At 49.8% G+C, this 20,442-nt stretch overlaps 1 protein-coding gene across 1 annotated transcript in view; it reads left to right on the top strand.

Moving 5' to 3' along the window:
• Positions 1 to 2,737: 2,737 nt before the first annotated feature.
• EZH2 (enhancer of zeste 2 polycomb repressive complex 2 subunit) overlaps positions 2,738 to 20,442 on the top strand; it is a 25,411-nt gene continuing 7,706 nt past the window's right edge. The window contains exons 1-5 of the mRNA XM_004694349.2: positions 2,738 to 2,882; positions 3,384 to 3,485; positions 13,250 to 13,366; positions 19,559 to 19,679; positions 20,294 to 20,434. Coding sequence (XP_004694406.1) covers positions 2,766 to 2,882; positions 3,384 to 3,485; positions 13,250 to 13,366; positions 19,559 to 19,679; positions 20,294 to 20,434 — 598 coding nt within the window. The 5' untranslated portion in view covers positions 2,738 to 2,765. The remainder of the gene's footprint in view (positions 2,883 to 3,383; positions 3,486 to 13,249; positions 13,367 to 19,558; positions 19,680 to 20,293; positions 20,435 to 20,442) is intronic.

Raw genomic sequence — 20,442 nt, 5'->3', positions numbered from 1 at the left:
CCTCGGGTGCCACAGGCATCTCTGCCTGTCCAGCGTGTGCCCAGTCCTGGCGAAGCTGAGGGAGACTCAGCATGTGAGTTTTAGGTCTGCGGGTTGTCAGTCACAGCCACCTCTGGGAGCTTACAGATAAGTAAAAACGGCTCTTGCCACTGAAGAGGCTGATTTGGACATGTAAATACAGTGGTAGTGCTATTAGACGTTTGTCTGAATCGTGTCTTAAATTTTCTTATTTCTTCACGGATCTTCATGTTTATCCTTGTCCCTTCAAAGAGCAGCCTGAATACATTTAGATTTACTTCTCAGGCTGTGATTAAGAGGTCCTTGTTTATATTCCACCAACTCTCTACAGCGAATTCCTGTTTGCATATTCGCCAGGCCGCCAGCAGCATCACTCTTCACCCGTGTGCTCATTTATCTGCAAGAGCCCGGAAGCCCGGGCGGGGGTTCACCTGTGCAGCCCCCGGACACCGGCTTACAGTCGATTCCGAGACATTGTGTGGGTCCCGTTAGTGCGGCCTGAGGCTGGCGGCCGCCGCCTCTCTGCAGGGCCAGCCGCAGCCGCAGGCGGCGGGGTGGCGGCCACCTCTGTGGGCCTGGGCCGGGCTGGCCTGTGCCTCTGAGCTGGCGAGGGCATAGGTGATCCCCTTTTAGTTCCCAGCCCCCCCCCCCCATGTCTGAAAACAATATGCGCGATGTTCTCACTTATCTGTTCAGTAACTAATAGATGTGACCACAAAGAACTGCCCCAAGTCGTGCTTAGCACTCTGCGTCGGGCTTTGGCTGCTTCGCCTCTCCTTGCCTCTGGCCCCTCTGCCCAGTCGCTTCCTTGCTTTCCTGCAGGGCGGCCTGGCTTGGGCTGGTCTTCTCTGTGCTGACCGCCATCTGCTCCCGAAGCGCTGCCCGCCTCCAGCCGCCTGCTGTCCCGGCTGCGAAGCCCCCTCCTGCCTCTCCGCAGACCCTGTGATGGGGCCGCCTCTCCCAGGCTGTCCTGCTCCACCTTGACTTGGCCCACACCTGTCTCTTGCTGGCCCTAGGCTGCTCCTGTTCTTTCTCTGTTTGAAATCGAGAGAAAGCCCTGCGACCCTCCCTCGCCCCCCCACCAGGTGGCCTGGCTCACCCTTCCCTCTGCTCCCCGTGTTTTTGTCTGTGTCTTAGTGTGATGTTTCCCTTGCCGCCCTGGCGACTCCATTCTGCTCATCTTTGAACCTTCCAGCTCCCCTGGGGCTGTGTCCTCTTCCAGCCCTGCCGAAACCACCACCTGCTTTTGTTCTTGGGGGGTTTTCTTGGTCCCCTCTGACTTCCTGTTCTCTTAAGTCCTGCCCTTAGGCAGTCTGCTCTGTGCCTGGGGCTATGTGAGCCGCTCATCAAAGACCAGCATATTCCAAGGGGGAGCTGACTTTTTATGTTGTCCCCAAGTCCTGGTGAAGTAACTCTTGAGTCACTTTTCTCTGGGCACTGTGGTTGCTGAAGCTGCCAGCACCTGTCTGGAGACTGTGGCTCCCTGGCCTCACCAGAGTATCACTCCCCACGTCTTGCCCCTGGGCCACAGGGTTCTTCTGTGAAATCTGCCCTCCTCCATTAAAACTCCAGGGCTTTCCACAATTGAGATAAAAACAAAAGAGTGTACAAACTGATGTAAAAATAAACTTAGATTATTATTATTTTTTAAAGATTTATTTATTCATACAGAACTGGGGTACAGGCCAGAGATGCGGAGGGTGAGAGGATTCACCAGAGACAGAGCGGGGAGCAGAACAGGCAGACTGACGAAGCACACTGCTGAGGGGAGCAGCGGGTGGGTCCAGAGAGGTCTGCCGCGCCCTGTGGTCACCTCCCGGGCAGGTGGGGATCGAACTCATGCGGAAGTGGCTTAAGCTTCTTAGTGCTGCGCTTTAACCCGCTGCGCCACCAGGGAGGGCCAATAAACTGTTATATTATTAAAAAAAAAAAAAAAGAAAAAACAAAACTCCAGGGCTTTCCACTGTTTTACCAGAGAAAACTCCTAATCCTGCGAAGGTGCCAGCATGGTTTTGTTGTTCTGGAAGAGCACCCTGGCTTAGGTTTAAGGTGGGGCTCCCGCAGGCTAGAGGCTGGTCAGCTGCAGTGAAGCCCAAGTCAGCAGGATCCAGCTGCTGGCGCCTGCAGAGCGCCCGTCCCCTCCAATGGGCTTGTGCCTGGGCGCCTCCTGCGAGGGAGCGACCGGATGCGAGAGTGCAGACTTTTAAATCACTGTCCGAGGCAAAAAACATGGCTACAGTGTGTGGCGTGAGGGTAATGCGTGCAGTTGCTACATCATGTGTCATGTGTATTTTCTACTTTTGGTGCTGTAAGTTTTACTTTGTTGAATTATCTGAAGTTACTCATTTATGTCTGAAACAGCTAATTTAGTGATAAAAATTTACAATATGTTTGTACATTTCTCCCCCTTCACAAGTATGGTTCTCATGGCCAAAAAACCTTGTCACTTGCATTTTAACCCTGCACTGGGCTTACATTTGTCCATTATAGGAATGGAGAGTATTTGGGAATAAAAATGCCTTTTTTAAAAGTCATATGGAATGAGAATTGCCGCTTTGAAGGGAATGCTGAAAGATTAGCCATACACGATGAGCCCCTCAGTCCTGTGTGTGGGGGGGCAGGGGCGGGGTGGGGAGTGGGGTGTGTTTCTTGCAAGGGTGGATAGTTGGCTGGGGGTTAAAATGTGATCATGTTGAGACGGGTTAGCTTAGTGATTTTAATGTGAAACCATTGCTTTTAGAATAATCATGGGCCAGACTGGGAAGAAGTCTGAGAAGGGACCTGTTTGTTGGCGGAAGCGAGTAAAATCTGAGTATATGCGGCTGCGACAGCTCAAGAGGTTCCGGCGGGCTGATGAAGTCAAGGTACAGCTTCGTCCTCTGCGTTTAGGGCCCTGCCCTGTCCCCGCTGAGTGAGGTCTGACTCACACAGTGCCTTTTCAGCCAGGGTCATACTTACAGATAGATGGGGGAGTCCTGGGAGCTGCCGGCTCTGTCTTCCTGTAAAGCAACATTCACGGCCTGGCAGCTTTTAGTGTAATAGTGACAGTCCACCTCTTGGAATCACTTTCTATTAAACTCTGGCCCAGATACAGAGGAAAGGGTTTCATGGTTTATGTTTCTAGTCATTGTGATTTTTTTTTAGTACAAAGTTAAAGGATGAAAATTATCTCCTGTTCCCCGTCACTCTCAACAAAATCATAGGGGTGGTGTTTGCATATTATGTGACTGTGGGAAGCTACAGTCTAGACTGATATGTGCATATGAGGGAATGTTCCTGATACTTTGGAAATAGCACTAGATTTTAGCCTGTTTTAGAGATGACAAATTTTCTAACAGTGAATACTTTTTCTCCTTTTTTTTAAGAGTATGTTTAGTTCTAACCGTCAGAAAATTTTGGAAAGAACGGAGATCTTAAACCAAGAATGGAAGCAGCGCAGGATCCAGCCCGTGCACATCCTGACTTCTGTGAGCTCATTGCGCGGGACCAGGGAGGTTGGTGAACTCGCTGCAGTGACGCGGGCCGCTGGGCTGTGCTGCTGGAATGTTGGTTGGTCATGAGCGGTCATCTTCCTGCCGCTGTGTCTCTCTAATCTGCCACTGTTAAGGGGGCTTAAGCCACACTGGTTGCTCCAGAGCTGTGGGGTTCAGAAAGTGCTTTGACTGTTGTTGAGTGAACTTGACTCTTACGACTTAATGAAGAAAAGCCTTTTAAATGAAGCACTCTTTCCCACCCGCATCGGATCACTGTTTAGGACAAGGCTGCCTGGCTCAGTCGTCCTTTCTCCCTCCCCATAGTACAAATTAGCCATGTGCTGGATAGCAGCTGTTTCCTCCTCACCATATTCCTGAGCTGACAATGTTTTTGTTATACACTTTGTTTTAAACTCTAAGTCTCACCATAGGATATTTTAATTCGGTGTCAAGAGATCAGACTTTTTTTTTTTTTAATCTGTGGCATTTACTAAATGAGTTGGCCCTAATCAGGTTTCTGTTATCAGAGGGAGGCAGTCTGTGGTAGACTTGTAATTAAGGAACACATGAAAACAGTTGCAAAATGGCAAAGGTTTAAACAAGGTAGAAGGAGTTAGTGAGGTTCTGGTTAGGTCATTTGTTTAAGTACTTGTTTTGCATTGAGAGATTTGGCATAGGGTATGGAGTGCTACTTAGAGTTAATCAGGAAGAGGGAAGAAAGTGATTTAGAATTCAAGTTACACTATGTACTATATGGAAGCATCGAAAGGATGAATTTGCTCGGAAACAGTGTTTTCAGTGAGCAGCTGTTTCTCTCGTGCACAGATCAGGCAGAATTCGGCGTGGTCTGAAGCCTGTGGTGGGTGTGCCGGCTCGGCCGGGGCAGCTCTGCCCGTGGGGTCTGCAGGGCTCGCCTGGTCCGGTCTCAGTGACGTCTGGCGTCACTGTGACGGGGCTCGTACTTAGGCTTTTTTTTTTTTTTTTTGGTGACAACTGTTTAAAATTCTGACGTGCAGTTATGTGTAAATACATATAGTATGCTCCAGCACCCACATCAATCACTGGGGGCAGGTCAGAACCGGACTCTAGAGGTAAATGCCTGTTTATCAACATAGCAGGTGTGAGAGGGGTTCTTTTCTATGCCAGCTAGAGTGATTTGAATGTTCTCAAAAGGAACAAGTAATTCTTTTGAATGTTTTGTCTGACCTTTTGGAAATTTTGAGGTGAAGGAAGAAGAAACCGTTTTTCTGCCCCTGTTACAAGCCTCGGAATGCAGCCCGGGTGTGATGAGAGTGGGCAGCGGCTGGGCACTCGCACACTGGCCGCCTCTCTGGTTGTTGTAGTGGCTGAGTGTGCCCTCCCCTGCACACACCCCGTCCTGAGGAAACTAAACCTTAGAAGGGGCAGGTCAGATGGCTTGCTCTAAAGGTCTGGTGGGGGCCAGAAGAGTTTGCTTTATTCGGCCACATTGAGAAATCAGGGAAGCTCATTATGTTCATGATGTAAGTTTTGATGTTAAGTTTGAGCAAAATTTATTGAAAAGAACACTTACTAATTGAGCTTTGCTTTTAATTTTGTCAGGGTCAGATAAGTCATTGAATGTAAAAATACCTCAGTTTTTATTGTGGATTTTGTGAGAAATTGTAAGGAGAAAACAGCATTTTAATGAAACAGTTTTTTCTAAACTTGGCACTTCCTAGTACCTCACACAGGTTGCGCAAAGACCATTTCTTGAGGTGTTAGTGCAGAGGGAGGAAGGTGGTCTCCAGCTTTGGGGTTCAGGTCTTGTTGCTTGGAAAACTCAGGGCACACACTGGTCTTTGAGCTGACTCCAAGAGTCAGACTCCGCTCCCAAGTCTCCTGCCTCTGCCCCGCCCCGCAGAACATCACAGGCTTGGATGCTTGTGAAAATTGTTTTGGTGTTAACACAATAAATGATGAAGTTGTAGGAGTGGGAAGGACGAATGTCCTTGTTTTTCTGCCCAGACTATTTCCCTGCTTAATTTGTCCTCACCGAGCATTTCTAGCTAAATATCAGTTTCTTTTATATGCTTTAAAAGTTGGGAGTCCAAAGTAGGCCAGCAGCAGAGGGACAAATAAGTCAGCCTGTCTCTGGCTGCGGCCAGTCTGAGGCTTCCCGGCGGGGAGTGCGGCTTCAAGGTTGTTCAGCGCGGTGCTTGTTTTTATACGTTGCTCTTTTATAACTGCTGTCCGCAGCCACGCGCGGTTTCTCCCTGGAGTCGTGTGCTCCTTCCCTCCTGCATGGTCCCGGCAGAGCTGCCCTGGAGAGTGGGGTGCGGGGCCTGCGGGCGCCCTGGTGCGCTTGGGCCGACTGGGCCCTCCCGCGTGCGTGCTTTCAGGTCACGCTCGGGGCCTAGTTTTGTTGCCGTGGTGACGAGCCCGGGCCGGTCTGGAGCCGCTTAATACAGGAGGTGTGTCTGCTTTCTCCTTTTCAAAACCACCCCTGACTTCTTGAAGACAGACATGCTTTACGTTTATTCCCTTTGCGCTCCGGTTAATCCTGTAAGGAAGATTCACTCGACAATGTCGCGGAAGGTGCGCACAGGCCCGGCACTAGCGATTCATCAGGAGGACGTCACCTGGCGACTTCATCCCTTTGCCTTCTCAGGTGCTGGCTGCAGGCCCCGCTCTGCAGTCTGCACCCTGGAGCTCAGGCGCGGTGTTGGGGTTTCCCAGTTCTAAAGAGAAACTGGTTGGGGAGCTACTCTCGTGGGTGCAGCTCTTCCTGTACACCCCGCCGCCTCTTACTGCCAGCTAGAGCACCCTCCTGGGCGCCGGCCCCTCCCGTGGGCCGCAGCTGTGCGCCCAGCACTTGGGCAGCGGCTGGCTCTGTAATTTCCGCCCTGCAGGAGTTTGTAGATGCCCAGGAGACTAGTCTTGTAAGCGTTCTCTATCTTCCTTACTAATGAGGAGACTTAGATTTTAAAATACGTACTTAATGTGGGGCTTCTCCGCCACATCTGACCCGCAGGGAGCACCGGGAGGACAGCAGCGCCCTCCTGCTCGGAAGGGGTTCAAGCTGGCACCCTCAAAGGGTCATTAGTTTACCCTTGTGATTTGTTATTTGCAAAAGGAGTTTGGGGGGTGGGAGGGCGCTGGGAGAGCTTCTGTCAAGTGATGCAGACCTTCAGGGCGCTGAGCTGATGGCCGCCTGGCTTCCAGCGCTTGGGGGTGGGGGGTGGTGGTGGTGGTGGTTTCCCAGGGTTTAGAAGCACATGATGGCCCTCTCCAGCGTCTGTTCTGGCTCCCAGGCCAAATCTCTCCATCTTCTTGGTGCCTCCAGGAAATGGTTTCTTAGTTGCTGAAGCTGCGTTTTGCCCCTCCGCCCGCTTGTCGGGGCCCTGTGGAGCGTGGCTGCCCGTGCTGGTCTGCAGGGCGCTGCGGCTCGCTCCCCCTGGCTGCCCATCTGCCAGGCATGAAGATGGGCACTTCCTAAAGGAGGGATTCCTTTTCTTTTGGAAGGGAATTGATAGAAGCATTTTATGCTTTTCCAAAAGGCGATTTAAAGGGAAAATCAGCTATGATTACATTTCTCTCTCACCATATTACTAGGTTTGAGTATACGTTTCACAATTTTCAAGTTTATTTTGTGCAACTGATAAACCAGCAGTTTCTCTTACGCTGTTTTTCTCCTAGAATATTGTGTGTATAGTTGGTGTTTGGCTAAGTATTGTTAAATTGACTGTTACATAGATAAGTTTCTTTCTAAATTGCTGAAGCAAATTTTGATAGCTGTTTTAAAAGCCAAGAGACGGCTATCTCAAAACTGGAAGAAATGATTGTCCAGCCCACAATGTTAAACATTGTTTTTTGTTCTGCAGTAATAAGAACATTTTCTTAGACCTGAAACTTCTGTCACAGTTCCCCTTGATAAATGTGGGTTGACTTAAATTCACTGCTTGGGGATTCTATTTTGTCTTCCTTCACTAGATTTTGTAAAAGATTGTTACTTGAGTTCTACTTTCGAAGGGTTGGGACAGATTTTGTGGGCTGCCTTTGCAGCTGAATGATTCACTTTTATACTAGTTAATGTCAGCTGGATCAGTGAAACTCTTGTTTTATTTGTCTCTCCAGTTAAAAGGTTACTATAAAATGATTATTGTAGAAATTCAAGTAGATAAGAAGCAGTTGGCAATCCCCCCTCTGATTCTTTCAGATTTCTTTTCTTCTTAATAGTGATAGCATGTTAATAGTACATGTTTTAAGAAGTTAATGGCCAGATGAAATACACTTGCCACTCTGGGCTGTCCCTTCCCCGCCTCAGTCCCGGTCTCCAGTCTTCGCTAATAGTACGTGGTTTCGAGGCTGCGACAGGCCATCATTAACTGCCTCAAATGGTGACCATGACCAGTAAGTTTTTATTTTTGCAATCAGTGTTTCCATGTTTTATCTACATCTGTGGAGTAATTTTGTTGAGTAGATTCCAGAAATAGAACTAGTTCGAGGATATGCATATTTTTAATATTTTTGTAGGTATTGCAGATTGCCCCATGGATGATTTTTTACATTTACACTTTGCCACCTTGTTTGCAGAAATGGCTGCTCACCTGTATTTTTTCAACTCAGTGTATCAAGTTGTAACCCTCAGTGTGATAGGTCAGTTATTTTTCCAGCTTGCTTTCCTTCAGCTGTCTGGAGAGGCTTAGGACACTGAGCACAGCTCTTTTATGAACTGGCTAGCTTGCTCTTGGTCCTTTTTATACTGAGCTGGACTTTGTCTTCCGATTTTTAAGGACTATATGAACGTTTTAGTTTTCTTTGCCACATTTTGATGTTAATTCTGGTATTAATGGCTACATAGAAGTTTCAGATGTTTATATAGTCAAATTAGAACGTCTTTGTTTCTGTGTTTCTTACAGGCTTACAACGTCTTTCTCTACTTTGAGATTAAAAATTGCCTGTTCATCTTTCCTTTTAGATGTTTTCATAGAATTTAGCTGTAAGGAGCCTTTGTAGAAAGAGTAAGTGGGGAATTTAGAAATGTTTAAATTTTTTCTACTTAGTTTTCAGCACCCCTTACTGGATAATTAGTGCTGAATCGAGTGCCTCTGGGTGTCTGGAGAGCCGTGGACGGGCCCAACTAGCAGCCACCCGCCTGAGCTGGGCACTGCCCTGGGCACCCCAGGCCCCTGAGCCTGCCGGCGAGCCCTCTCCACCGCAGGGCTGACCCCACGCGCCCACACACCCCTCGTGCCCTTCCTGGTCGTCCTTTCTTTTTAATGACAGAAATGGTCTTATTTCCACATATCTGGGATTGTTTTTTAATTGGTTTGTGTGAGATGGATGAACACTGCATCATGTTTTCTTGTTTACCTACTTATGTCCTGTGACTGTTGTGTTTCTGATAGCCAGTAATTTAACACAACTGAAGTTTCTAAAGAAACTGCAGGTTTTGAGAGGGGTGATTTGCCCTAAAAGGCCCCTGCAGACTCTATATTAGGTTTTAATAGGATTAATTGAGTTCATATATTTTTGATCCCTTTTACCCAGAGGCTGACCCCTGGAGGCAGGATGCAGGGAAGAGCTTTAAGGGTCTAAACTTTCTGAAATTATATCACAAAAAATGTTCCATGCGAAAATGCCTCCCCTCACCCACTTCCCTGAGAAGAAATGTAGCCACTGATTCTTCGAAGACAACCTCTTTTCTGTTGTAAGTGAACGCGGAAGCAGTAGCCTTATGTTGCAGGGTGGAGGTCTCCCCTCATCAGAAATGCTTAGAAACACAAATACTGAACAGCAAAAAATTGAAATAACCCAGAGTCTGGCATGAGCCACTCTTTTTCATTCCTAAGCTCCTTGATAAGCTGCTCGCTCACGTCTGTGTCAGCACCTCAGCTGTTCCCAGCTTTCGGACTGACTCTTCTGTGGGTGAAGTACCTCCTCCCTGACCACCTCCCGTTTGCCTTCCAGACCTGTGGTGCCTCTCTGGTGTGTGGGGTTTCTCTTCTCCACACTTGGTGTTTATCTCGTTCCAGTTTTTTCTTCAGGACTCATGCTCCCATTTTCATCAGAAAGGCTAGCTCACTTAAGACTTGAGGGTCTTCTCTCTTCTCCACTTACGCTACTGTTTGGGAGGTACCCTGGCCTCCTCTAGAGTTGGGTGGCAGCCGGCGCTTCCTCCGGATCCCTGGGCTGTCTCGCCGCCGCCAAGGTGGGAGGTTGCCGTGCGTTACGGCTTCTGCCCGGAGAAGGAGCGTCAGCCAGTACAGCGGGCCGTGTCCCAGTGTGGCCCAGTGGACCAGCCGGCACCCAAGAATACTTTAACTCGGTCTGTGTCCCCTTGCTGGACTGAAGTTGGACTTTAGCCCCCGATGGTGAAGATTATTCAGGGGTCAGCAGCCATGGCTGTTGTCCGTTGGGGTTTCCTGCTGTAAGAGGGGGAGTCATACCTACCTCATAGGGTAGCTGTGGATTTTAAAGGGTAACGTTGGTAAATCTGTAGCATAGTGTCGGCACATAGTAGGGTGTGTTAATGTCTCTCCCTTCCCTGCAGGCCAGTCACCTGCTCTTCCCTCTACGGTTTTCCTAACACAGTTTTTACTTGGAACCAGCCTTCTGCCAAGAGTCTCTGGGGCTGTGTACTCCTACAGCACTATTTTTGGCTTGACCTCCCTCTCCAGCTCCCAGTGGTCCAGCCACACAGTCGCCTATTGTGCCAGCTGGTCGATGTAAGTCTCTCCATCCTCAGAGGACCCTGGTTTCTTACCAGTAGCTGTGTTTCTCTGAAAATGTAGCATCCTTGATAACTTGCAGACCTTTTTTCTTTCCTTACCTTTGCTGATGAGTCATAACTAGAAACCTCTTTGTGCGACCCTCAAATTGGAGCTAGGGCTAGCGTGTAACTAACCCTAGTAACCGCTGGTACAGGTCTCCTCGTGAGCTCCTGAGGCTAGGACACGCGGCTGGTCAGGTAAAATGCTGCAGAGACACCTGAGGTCAAAATCCCTCTCAGAACTCTGAGGGGTTTGGAAGTTGTTATATAAACTGTCAAGGATGATACATTTTCAAAGAAAAAAACATTACTGGTATGCAACTGGGATTTTTGAGTACTTTTTTCTGTAAGTCATAAATAAGAATTCCTACACCTGTTTTTACCTACAAATGCCTTTGCATTTGACTGTTTCATAAGTGAAAGGAATGTGGTTAATAGTTAAGGTTAATAGGTAAAAGAATGGGGTAGGTTTGTAGTGATATTTTCAGACAGTGGGTGGGGTAGGCCTTCAATTTCCTCAACCCGTGCGCTGTCGAGAGTGACGGAGGTCGAGTTCTTCATGGGGAACACAGCCGGGTCTGTTGGTGTCAGAAGCATTTTTTGAGCGCCTGCTTTCTTTTTGAGACACTGTGCTGAGTGTTGAGAGACAGAGGTAGACCGCTCTGCCTCACTGCCGTGACCCCGGGAGAGAGCTCATTTCCACCCGTAGTGGCCCTGTGTGGGGCTCTGCGGGCCGGGGCGGGGTGGCCGCAGAGCCGCGGGCTGCCGGCCCGCCTCCGGGCCTCTGGAAGCCTTCTGTTCCGAGGGGAGCCCGCCGACCTTGCTGGGCAGACGAGGCGCGTTTCTGCATCGTTCCACGGGGCAGGTGTCTGGTAGCTGGTGGTGTTCAGCTGCTTGGCTGCGTGTGACTGGGTTGAGGTATTAAAACAGGCCAATGAGTTGGGTTGCAGCCTGTTCTCTACCCCCCCAAACTTTAGAGGGGCCAGTGCATAGATTTAAGGCCCTCACCCCCGTAGGCGACAAAGCCCCCAAACTCTAAAAATTGTCTTACTAAAATGCAGTTTATTTTTTCCTTAAAATCACCGGGTGATGTGGAGCCCTTTATTCAGTATTGATGCTGACTCCTTGCCCCAGTTACTGACTCAGTAGAAGGGAAGAGGGAAGAGGGAGCGGAGCCAGGGATGTGTGTGTTGCTCCCTGGGCTCTCACCTGCGAGCGCCTGGGCAGGCCTCAGCGTCAGGATTAAGCTCCTGGAGTTGGAGTCGGCGTGGGCCTCCATCCTGGGGTGGTTGACCACCTTCCCCTCGGCAGGCTGAGCGCGCCGAGCTGCAGACTCCTCTTCTGCGTGAAGGCCAAGATGAGGGCTCTACAACACTTAGCACAGCGCCTGCACCGAGTATGTGCTCAATAAACGCCCACTGCTGTGACTGCTGCTTTACTGGGGGAGGAGAGGGTGGGTGAAGAACTGAGCCGGGGCCCGCGGCGGAGAGGGAGGGCCAGGTGCTGCTGGGCGCAGCCTCTGAGCTGTGGGAGCCGTGTGTCTGCGGGCGTCCTCTCTGCCTTTGGCCCCTCTAAGAGCAAATGAGCGGTGAGTCACCGGCCGCTGTGAGCTCTGCCGGGCGCTCTGTCTCTGGCCCACTCCCCCGGGGAGGAGCTGCTGCCGCGTCTCGGTGACCGGCGTCAGGCGGCCGCTGCCTTGTGAAGCGCCGGGCCGGGTGCGGCCTGATGCCAGACATGTCCACCAAATCAGTCCTGCTGTTTTAAGACAATGAAACTAAACAGTTAGTAATTATGTGTGTGTTATATATCTCATTTTTGGTTTCATTTTACTGCCCCAGTCCTGTTACTTTTTGCTCTGTGTTTATTGATTTGTCCATGATGAATCTGGTCCAGGCTATTTATGGACTGGCAATTGGGTAGAGGTACTCGCAAGAAAAGCTGGGTTCCTGGACAGAGTGCAGAGTGCACGGGTTTTGCTGCATTTCATAGACTTGAAGATGCAAAGATTTGAAACTCTCAGCATTTGAAGTTGGCATGCATGCCAGAATGCCTGTCACCAGAAATCATTGTGTATCAGTTTAATTGGCAGCAGGGTTCTCGTAGTGATACAGGAGGTGGGGATGTGCCTTGACGTTGGTGTCTCAGAGTGAATAAGAAACGGACTTTCCAGAGCATGCGTGCACTGGGCACTCCGGAAGGATGGTCTCGTGACCAGGGAGCCTCTGTCCGGTCCGGGTAGGTCAGAGACTTCAGAGCCAGACTTTGTGGGTTTAGGTTCTAGCCCTGTCTCAGGGCTGGCTCTGGCCGGTTGCTCGGTCTTGCTTCCCCTTCATTTTCTGACCCTTAAAGTGGGCACCAGGACTAGCACCTGTCTTACAGTGTGGTGACGAGGGCTGCGGATACCAGTGTCGGAAGCATTGCCCAGACTGAGGAGCGCTGAGGGTTGGGGATCACAGTCTCAGAGCGCTGCTTTGAACCTCTTGTTACGATTGGAACTCCCATCTTAATGCTTAATACTTGTTACTGTATGACATCAGCAAATGACACTTGAAATTTTGAAAGGGAAGATAAAGATTAGAAAGGTTAACCTAACAAGTGTTCACATTCTTATTAAGTATGGTTGAAGTAGTGTAGTTTATATATGTTATTATTCCATGTGATTGACATGTGAAAGGCATTAATTGTTGAACCAGGAAATGCATAGTGAAAAGCATGGAGCAGTGAGTCTGAAATGAACTTTAAAATACTATTTTGATACTCCTAAGTACGGGAAGCTGGAAATTTTTGAAATTTTGCAAATTCAAAGTTTTGAAATTTTGCAAATTTGGAGGGTTTTGAAAATCCTGATTTTCTCCTTAAGTGAAAAGGAGAGAGGGAAGAGAATCCTTGCTGAGAAGACCCTCGCAGTCTTGGATGAATTTCTTTTTCAAAATGATTAGAGCAGGCAAAGCCCCCTTTATATAGCATGATGACTGTGACTTAAGGGTCCTTTTATTATGAGTCACTTTTATTTTGTCTCTTCTAGTGTTCGGTGACCAGTGATTTGGATTTTCCAGCACAAGTCATCCCACTAAAGACTCTGAACGCAGTTGCTTCAGTCCCCATAATGTATTCTTGGTCGCCCCTGCAGCAGAATTTTATGGTATGTAAGTAATGTATCTCGTGCTTATTTGGTAATAATTTGTTTTAAAAAGCATAGGTGATTTTCTTGGCAAGGTTAATAAGGGACGGTGTGCGTTGAGAAAGCGCCCGAAGTGTCAGTACGGTCTCTGGCTGACACGGCAGCCTGCCGCGTCTCACGTCAGCCACAGGTTCGTGGGAATCGCCCCTTGGAGCGTGTATGTAACGGAGCATTTAACGAAGCCTGATTTGACCTTCAGCTAATTGGTGTAGGCAAGAATTGAGTTTCTGTGGCATATTACTGGACACACCAGCGTAGCTGACCTTGTAAATGAACGCCCACACGTCTGCTGTTCAGCGATACCTTGCATTTCTGCTTTCCATCGTGCTCTTTCTCACTCGGGGGCTGGGTGACTGAGCTGTCCCCCAGCTCAGGGCAGGCCCTGCCCTGGACAGGATGCCTGCCACCTGCGGACGCCGCACGACAGAGGCCCTGACTGGGAGTCTTCTTCCCCCTTTCTTTAGTGTTTGAACAAAATGATGTCATTTAAGGACATACAACATGTAGATTTAAGCCTTTGCATTGTTGCTTTCCTAGTTGGATATTCAGTCAGAAGCGTTAAGCAAAAGCCATCCTTAGGATTAACAACTACATTTAAATCAGTTTTAGGTATAAAATTATATATATTATATATATATATGTTATCTATATACATTAGTTATATATTATATGTATACATTAGTTTTTCTGTTGATGTCCTTCATTGTCCTATAATCTCAGTCTGACTTTGGGGTTTTGTCAGTAGAGAGCTTTTTGCTTAAGACGGTCTTCAGCAGCATGTTAAAGGATGTGTGCGGTGAAAACCGCAGCCACGCTCTTGTTTGCAGACCGCACTGGCCGGTAGCTTCTGTCGCAAACGGCAGTGTCCTCTGCTTCCTCGCAGCAGATGAGAAGCTCAGCTGTGTGTCCTTTGCTTTTCAAGCTGTTTACTCCTTTCTTACGCGGTGCAATGCACACCCAGGAGGCTCACTCTGTGAGCCGAGCCTCTGGGCCCCGACAGCGCCCCCGCCCTCCCTGGCCCCTGGCCCACCCCGCTGTATTTTCTGTCTCTCGTATTCTGGGCACCTGTGGAAGTGGAAGCCGGATGTGCCTTCCGCCGCCCTGCGGCACTGGCCGCCGCCTGTGGCACTGTCCCGAGGGCCGTGCTGTGGGGCAGCGAGCCCGGTGCGCTCGGGCCGCCGGCTGCTCCTGCCGTTGGCTGCTGTGACCGTGGGTCTGCAAGGATTTCTTCTAGGCGCTGAGCGTGATCCTTCCGAGGTTAGCTGGAGGTGGGATGCTGGATGGCGTGAGCAGCCCAGTTTGAATGTTTGAGCCCCCCACGCAGAGGCCGTGCCGCCCCGGGCGCGGTGCACCCCGCCCCCTGCCCTTCTCCGGGGCCCTTCGCGGGCGCGCGGGCGCTGTGGTGCTGACAGCCCCGTCCCTGCTGCCCGGTGGTGTCGGGCACCTTCGGGGGATGTGTGAGGCTCTGTCCAGCTTTGAGAGGCGCTTGGTTTCTTGTTGACTTTCAGAAATTCTGTGCTTATGCCCGTGAACTCCTTCCCAGATCAGTGGCTCGCAACAGTTTCTTCCAGTCTCTGGTCTCACTCCTCTCCCTTGATTTTCTCGATGCACAGAATCTTAAAAGATGGAATCCAGTTTGCCCAGTTTCTCCTTTGCTGTCTGGCGCACACCTAAGCCAGCATCACCAGCCCAGTGCCGGGAAGCTTCAGTGCTTGTTTTCTTGTGCGAGTTTTGCTCCAGAGCTTACGCTTTGCTCTTTCACTTTGAATTGATCTGAGTGTTTAGGTAAAGGTCCAGCTTTGTTTTCCTCACATGTGGATGTCCGGCTTTTCAAGTGCTGTTTGTTCATGATGCTCTGCTCTTGGTGAGAGGTGACCTTTGTCACAGGTCACCCCAGCGGCCTGGCCACTGTGGCTTTGCACGTAGGAAGTGTGAGTCCTTCCCACTTTGTTCTTTCAAAACTGCTTTGACTTTGGGCCCCTTGAGATTTTAGGATAGGTTTTTTTCTATTTCAGCCCAAAGCATCAGTGGGGGTCTGTAAGGAGGGTCTTAGATACTGTTTGGGGGGAGAGGGTCTGGCTGGCTAGCACCGTGGCATGCACCTTACGGTGCGCCAGGTGAGGCTGTTTATTCTTTTAGATGCTGCTGCAAATGGTGTTACCTTTGCAATTTCCAGACTGCTCCTCGTGTGCAGAAACGCACTTGGTTTCTGTGTTCCCTCTGCACCCTGTGCTTTGCCGGTTCACCCTGGCAGTGTTTCTGGGGGGCTCCAGGGCTCTGACGTCACAGGTCAGGTTGTCTAGCGTGACAGTTTCTTTTTTCCCTACAGGCTGCCTTTTGCTTCTCTCATGCGCCTGTTGCTCTGGCTGGGACTCCCAGGGCCGAGGCGGACAGCGGTGGTGGGTGCAGGGGTCCCTCTCGGCTGTTCAGCGGGAGAGTGCGCCACCTTCCAGTCGGATGCAGCGGTCACTGCTGTGTGTTTCCTTTATGTCTGGGCCCTCGAGGGCTCTTCTCGTGAGCGGGCCCTGCTGGTTTCCGCCAGTGCGTGGCCCCTCGCGAGACAGCCGTGTCCGAGCGTCCTGGCGGTGGTGCATCGCCCCCGACGGCGCTCACGGGCTGAGCCGTGCTTGCTTCTCGGGAGCGGTCTCTGCCGTCTCGGCGTGTAGTTCTGTGCCTGTGCTTCTGGCTTCTGTCACAAGGGACTTGGGCAATCCCTAAGGGATGCTGGTTTGTAGTTTTCATGCCTTTGCCTTGGGCTTCAGGGTAGTGCTGGCTTCATAGACGGAGTCAGGAAATGTTCACTCTAGTGTTTACTGGAACTCTTGGGAAAGAGTCATACTAGTTCTTTAAATTTTTGATGGATTTTACCAATGAATGGTAGGGTTACAGGGCTTCTAACAGGGAGACTTTGATTACTGGTTCAGCCTCCTAGCTACTTACAGGTCTGTTCATAGTTTAACAATTTCATTGTGATTTATTCTTGGTAGATTTTATGTTTCTAGAAATTTGTGCATTTGATTTGGGTTATCCAGCTTGTAGTATACACAGGTGTTCACAGTCCTCTCTTAAAATCCTTTGTTTCTGTTAAATTGGTAATGTCCTCACTTTTGTTTCTTATTTTAGTAACTTGAATATATACTCTTTCTTTGTCCAGCTCAGTAGATAAAGGTTCGCCAGTTTTGTTGATTTTTTTTTTTTAAAGATTTATTTATTTGTGCATACAGAACTGGGGTACAGGCCAGAGGCTCAGGGGCGGCGAGAGGCTTCACCAGAGACAGAGTGGGAAGCAGAACAGGCAGATCGACGAAGTACACTGCTGAGGGGAGCAGTGGGCGGCCACGAGAGGTCTGGCGTGCCATGTGGTCACCTCCGGGGTGGGCGGGAATCGAACTCATGCGGAAGCGGCTTTAGATTCTCAGTGCTGTGCTTTAACCCGCTGCGCCACCAGGGAGGGCCGTTTTGTTGATTTTTTTTAAAGAACTAACTTACTAATTTTGGTTTCACTGGTTTTTCTCTTTGTTTCATTGATCTCTTCTAATTCCATTGGTTGTTCGGGCTTCAAATAATGCTTGTGTTATATAAAAAAAATACATGCCGGGCCCTCCCTGGTGGCGCAGCAGGTTAAAGCACAGCACTGAGAAGCTAAAGCCATTTCTGCACGAGTTCGATCCCTGCCTGCCCCGGAGATGACCACAGGGCGCGGCAGACCTCTCCTGACCCGCCCGCTGCTCCCCTCAGCAGTGGACTTCATCAGTCGGCCTGTTCTGCTCCCCGCTCTGTCTCTGGCCCCTGCACCTCTGGCCTGTACCCCAGTTCTGTATGCACAAATAAATCTTTAAAAAAAAATACCTTTTTTACTTACCTGATCAGTGTTAAATACTGATTACTTTATACTTCCTATATAAAATAGGAATGCTAATATGAATGTTGTAGAGAGTCCTTGATGAGACCACTTTAGAGAACTGTTTGTAGATTCAAACGAGAAACATGCGTCTAATGTCCTAGTAACTCACAGTTATAAGAAGGCTGCTCACCTGGCACACTTATCTCCACGAGTGCATACCCAGGTGCTTTTAATTTTAAGTCTTTAGTCAAAAACCTTTAGTCTGAGAATCATATGTAAGAACTTAAGGCAGGCAGGTTTCATGTTTCCTTTTTTAAAGATCTATTTATCATACAGAACTGGGGTCCAGGCTAGAGGTGGGGGGGGCGGTGAGAGGATTTACCAGAGACAGAGCGGGGAGCAGAACAGGCCCACTGACGAAGTACACCGCTGAGGGGAGCAGCGGGCGGGTCAGGGGAGGTCCGCCGCGCCCTGTGGGTCACTTGTGGGGCCGGAATCTGGCTTTCAAGTCAAGTATAGCCATTGTGCCGTCACCTGCCAGGCGGACTGTTTGGGATAAAGTTTTGGCCATGGAGCTGCCAGTCCGCTGGCAACTTGCTGTTAGTGGTTACGTGTTTGGCTGCACCCGCAGAACCGGGTCGCGGGAGGAGAGGAGTGAGGCCGGCCTGGTGCCCGCGGCACGCGGGTCTCGCCTCTGCCCAGCTCGCTGAGCTGCTGCTGGCCTTCACGGCCTCAGCCAGGCCCTGCGTTTGCTTCCCGGGGGTTCGAATTGTTCTTTTCTTCCTATTTCCTGGTTGCGCCTGGTTGCCCCTTGCGTGTCACGGCCTTTCTGGAAGATCCTTCCCAAGTGATGGCCCCAGCCCGGCATCTCACCGTCAGGCAGCTGCCGTGTTCTCCCGGCCAGAATCAGCCAGCGCCTGGTTTGCAGGATTCTTGCTCGGACTGGCTGTGCTTCAGCCCGCCCGGTCACAGGCGCCTCACAGCTAGCTGGCAGCCCTCCCTCAGCTGTCTCCAGACGCCCCGCAGGTCCCTCCTTGTCCTGCAGCCAGGCCTGCCCCTCCTGGGGCGCCTCTGCTGAGCGGCCCTCCTGCCGGGCCGCGCCCTTGCTTCCCTGTTGTCTCAGACCTCGCTTCAGGCTCATGGGCACCAGCTCCATGTGCGTTTCAGTGTTGCAAGTGTTGAGATAATCTGGTATTGTGGGATTTTTTTTTTTTAAGATTTATTGTTTTATTTATGCACACTAGAGCTGGGGAGTAGGCCAGAGGTGGGGGGTGGGGTGGGGGGAGGGAGACGGCTCATCAGAGACCAGAGCAGGGAGCAGAACAGGTGGATCTACTGAAGTCCCCTGCTGAGGGGAGCCGGGGAAGTCTGCTGCATGCTGTGGGTCACTCCCTGGCTGGAGGCTGCAGCTAGGGACAGTTTCATAGTGCTGAGATTTAACCCCTTACGCCACCAGGGAGGCCCTGTGGAATATTCTTAATTTCTACATGAGGACAATTAGTTTTCATACCAAGTTAAATGGATCATTGATAACTTCATTTTATATCCCCAGATTTTTATTATGTTGAATGTTTTAATTGCTTATGTCAATTTTATTTGGAGGGGGACATTTGATAATATTTATAGTTGATTCTGATGAGCAGTATTGCACTGGTTTTGAGATTTTAACATCGGAAATAAGAAAGTGTGTTCAGGGCCTCCTGGTAAGACTCAGTCAGCACTGTGAGGCTGTCCGCAGCACGGCAGTGCGAGTTCAAGCCCCAGCCAGGGAGGGACTCCCAAGGGCGCAGCAGACCTCGCCTGCCTCCCCGCTGCTCCCTCAGCAGTGGATTTCAGTAGATGCTCCTGTTCTGCCCCCCACTCTGTCTCTGGGGAGACCCCTCACCATTCTCACTTTGGCCTATACCTTATCAGTTCGTATGTGCAAAAATAAGTTAAAAAATGTGTATACAAATTGAATATGGATCAAAATAATTTGTTGCAGTTTTTCCTTTTTTAGAAGCACATAAAATAATGGAAAACTTGAATAACCGATGACATACTAGGCAAGTTACATAGTGTTTTTTGTTAAATCCCCCGCCCCACAACAGTTTATTTGTCAGGTATGCTTATTGGCTTGGGGGAGGGGTCCTTTTATTTCTTCATATCTTTTAGAGTTTGCTGTCAATGATTTTAGAAATGGAGAACATGGTAGCCGGGGAAAGCGGCCAACCTACAGGAAACAAATGTATCTTAGTTATATTGGTTGTTTAAAAATATTTTTATTAGGATAAACTTTAAAGTATATATCTATGTACTTTCACTTTTAGGTAGAAGATGAGACTGTTTTACATAACATTCCTTACATGGGAGACGAGGTTTTAGACCAAGACGGGACTTTCATTGAAGAGCTGATAAAGAATTATGATGGGAAGGTGCACGGGGACAGAGGTGAGCCGGTGCCTTCCGCGGAAAGGCCGGAGCCGCGTTTCCCTGGCTCACGGCGCAGGTGCCGGGAACGGGCTCCGATCTGTGGTTGTGCGGCTTGGTGTTCAAAGGACTAAACTCCTCAGTGTTTTTACTGTCGTTGAGTTGAAAGATCATGATTGCACTTTAATAATTTTGTATGGTTGTTTAAAACAAAAATAACGTCAGTGTCATTTCAGTTAAATACAATTTTCTTAATTTTGGGTTACACACAGATTTTAAGTGTATCAGTACATCGAGTGGACTGGGCCTCGCGCAGGCCCTCTGCTACTCAGCAGCACTAAGCTGCTGCCATCAGAGTCTGAGCCGGGCGGCCTGGTGTCGGGGTGGGGCACGTCAGGTCCCCGGTGTGGGAGGGGCAGAGCCCCGGGCAGCTCAGGAGGCCCAGGCCATCATACGGGGCCTGCACGCTCTTGGGGACGCGTATGTCGAGGAGAAGGTGAATTTTTCAGCAAAATTGTGCTTCCCGCTCCACCTCAGGCCAGTGCTGACCTAACGCTGACCGGTCCAGCCTGGTCCGAGAGGCGCTTGTAAACGTGTCTGCTTTCCCCCGTGTGCTCCTGATGTCTGATTGCCAGAATGTGGGTTTATAAACGACGAGATTTTTGTGGAGTTGGTGAACGCCCTGGGACAGTACAATGACGACGACGACGACGACGAGGCCGATGACCCCGACGAGAGCGAGGACAAGCAGAAGGGCCTGGAGGACAGCCGCGACGGTGCGTCT

Source organism: Condylura cristata, unplaced genomic scaffold (genome assembly GCF_000260355.1).
Source record: "Condylura cristata isolate star-nosed mole 26May11 unplaced genomic scaffold, ConCri1.0 scaffold00042, whole genome shotgun sequence".
Taxonomy (NCBI): domain Eukaryota; kingdom Metazoa; phylum Chordata; class Mammalia; order Eulipotyphla; family Talpidae; genus Condylura; species Condylura cristata.
This window is presented reverse-complemented; position numbering and strand designations above follow the sequence as displayed.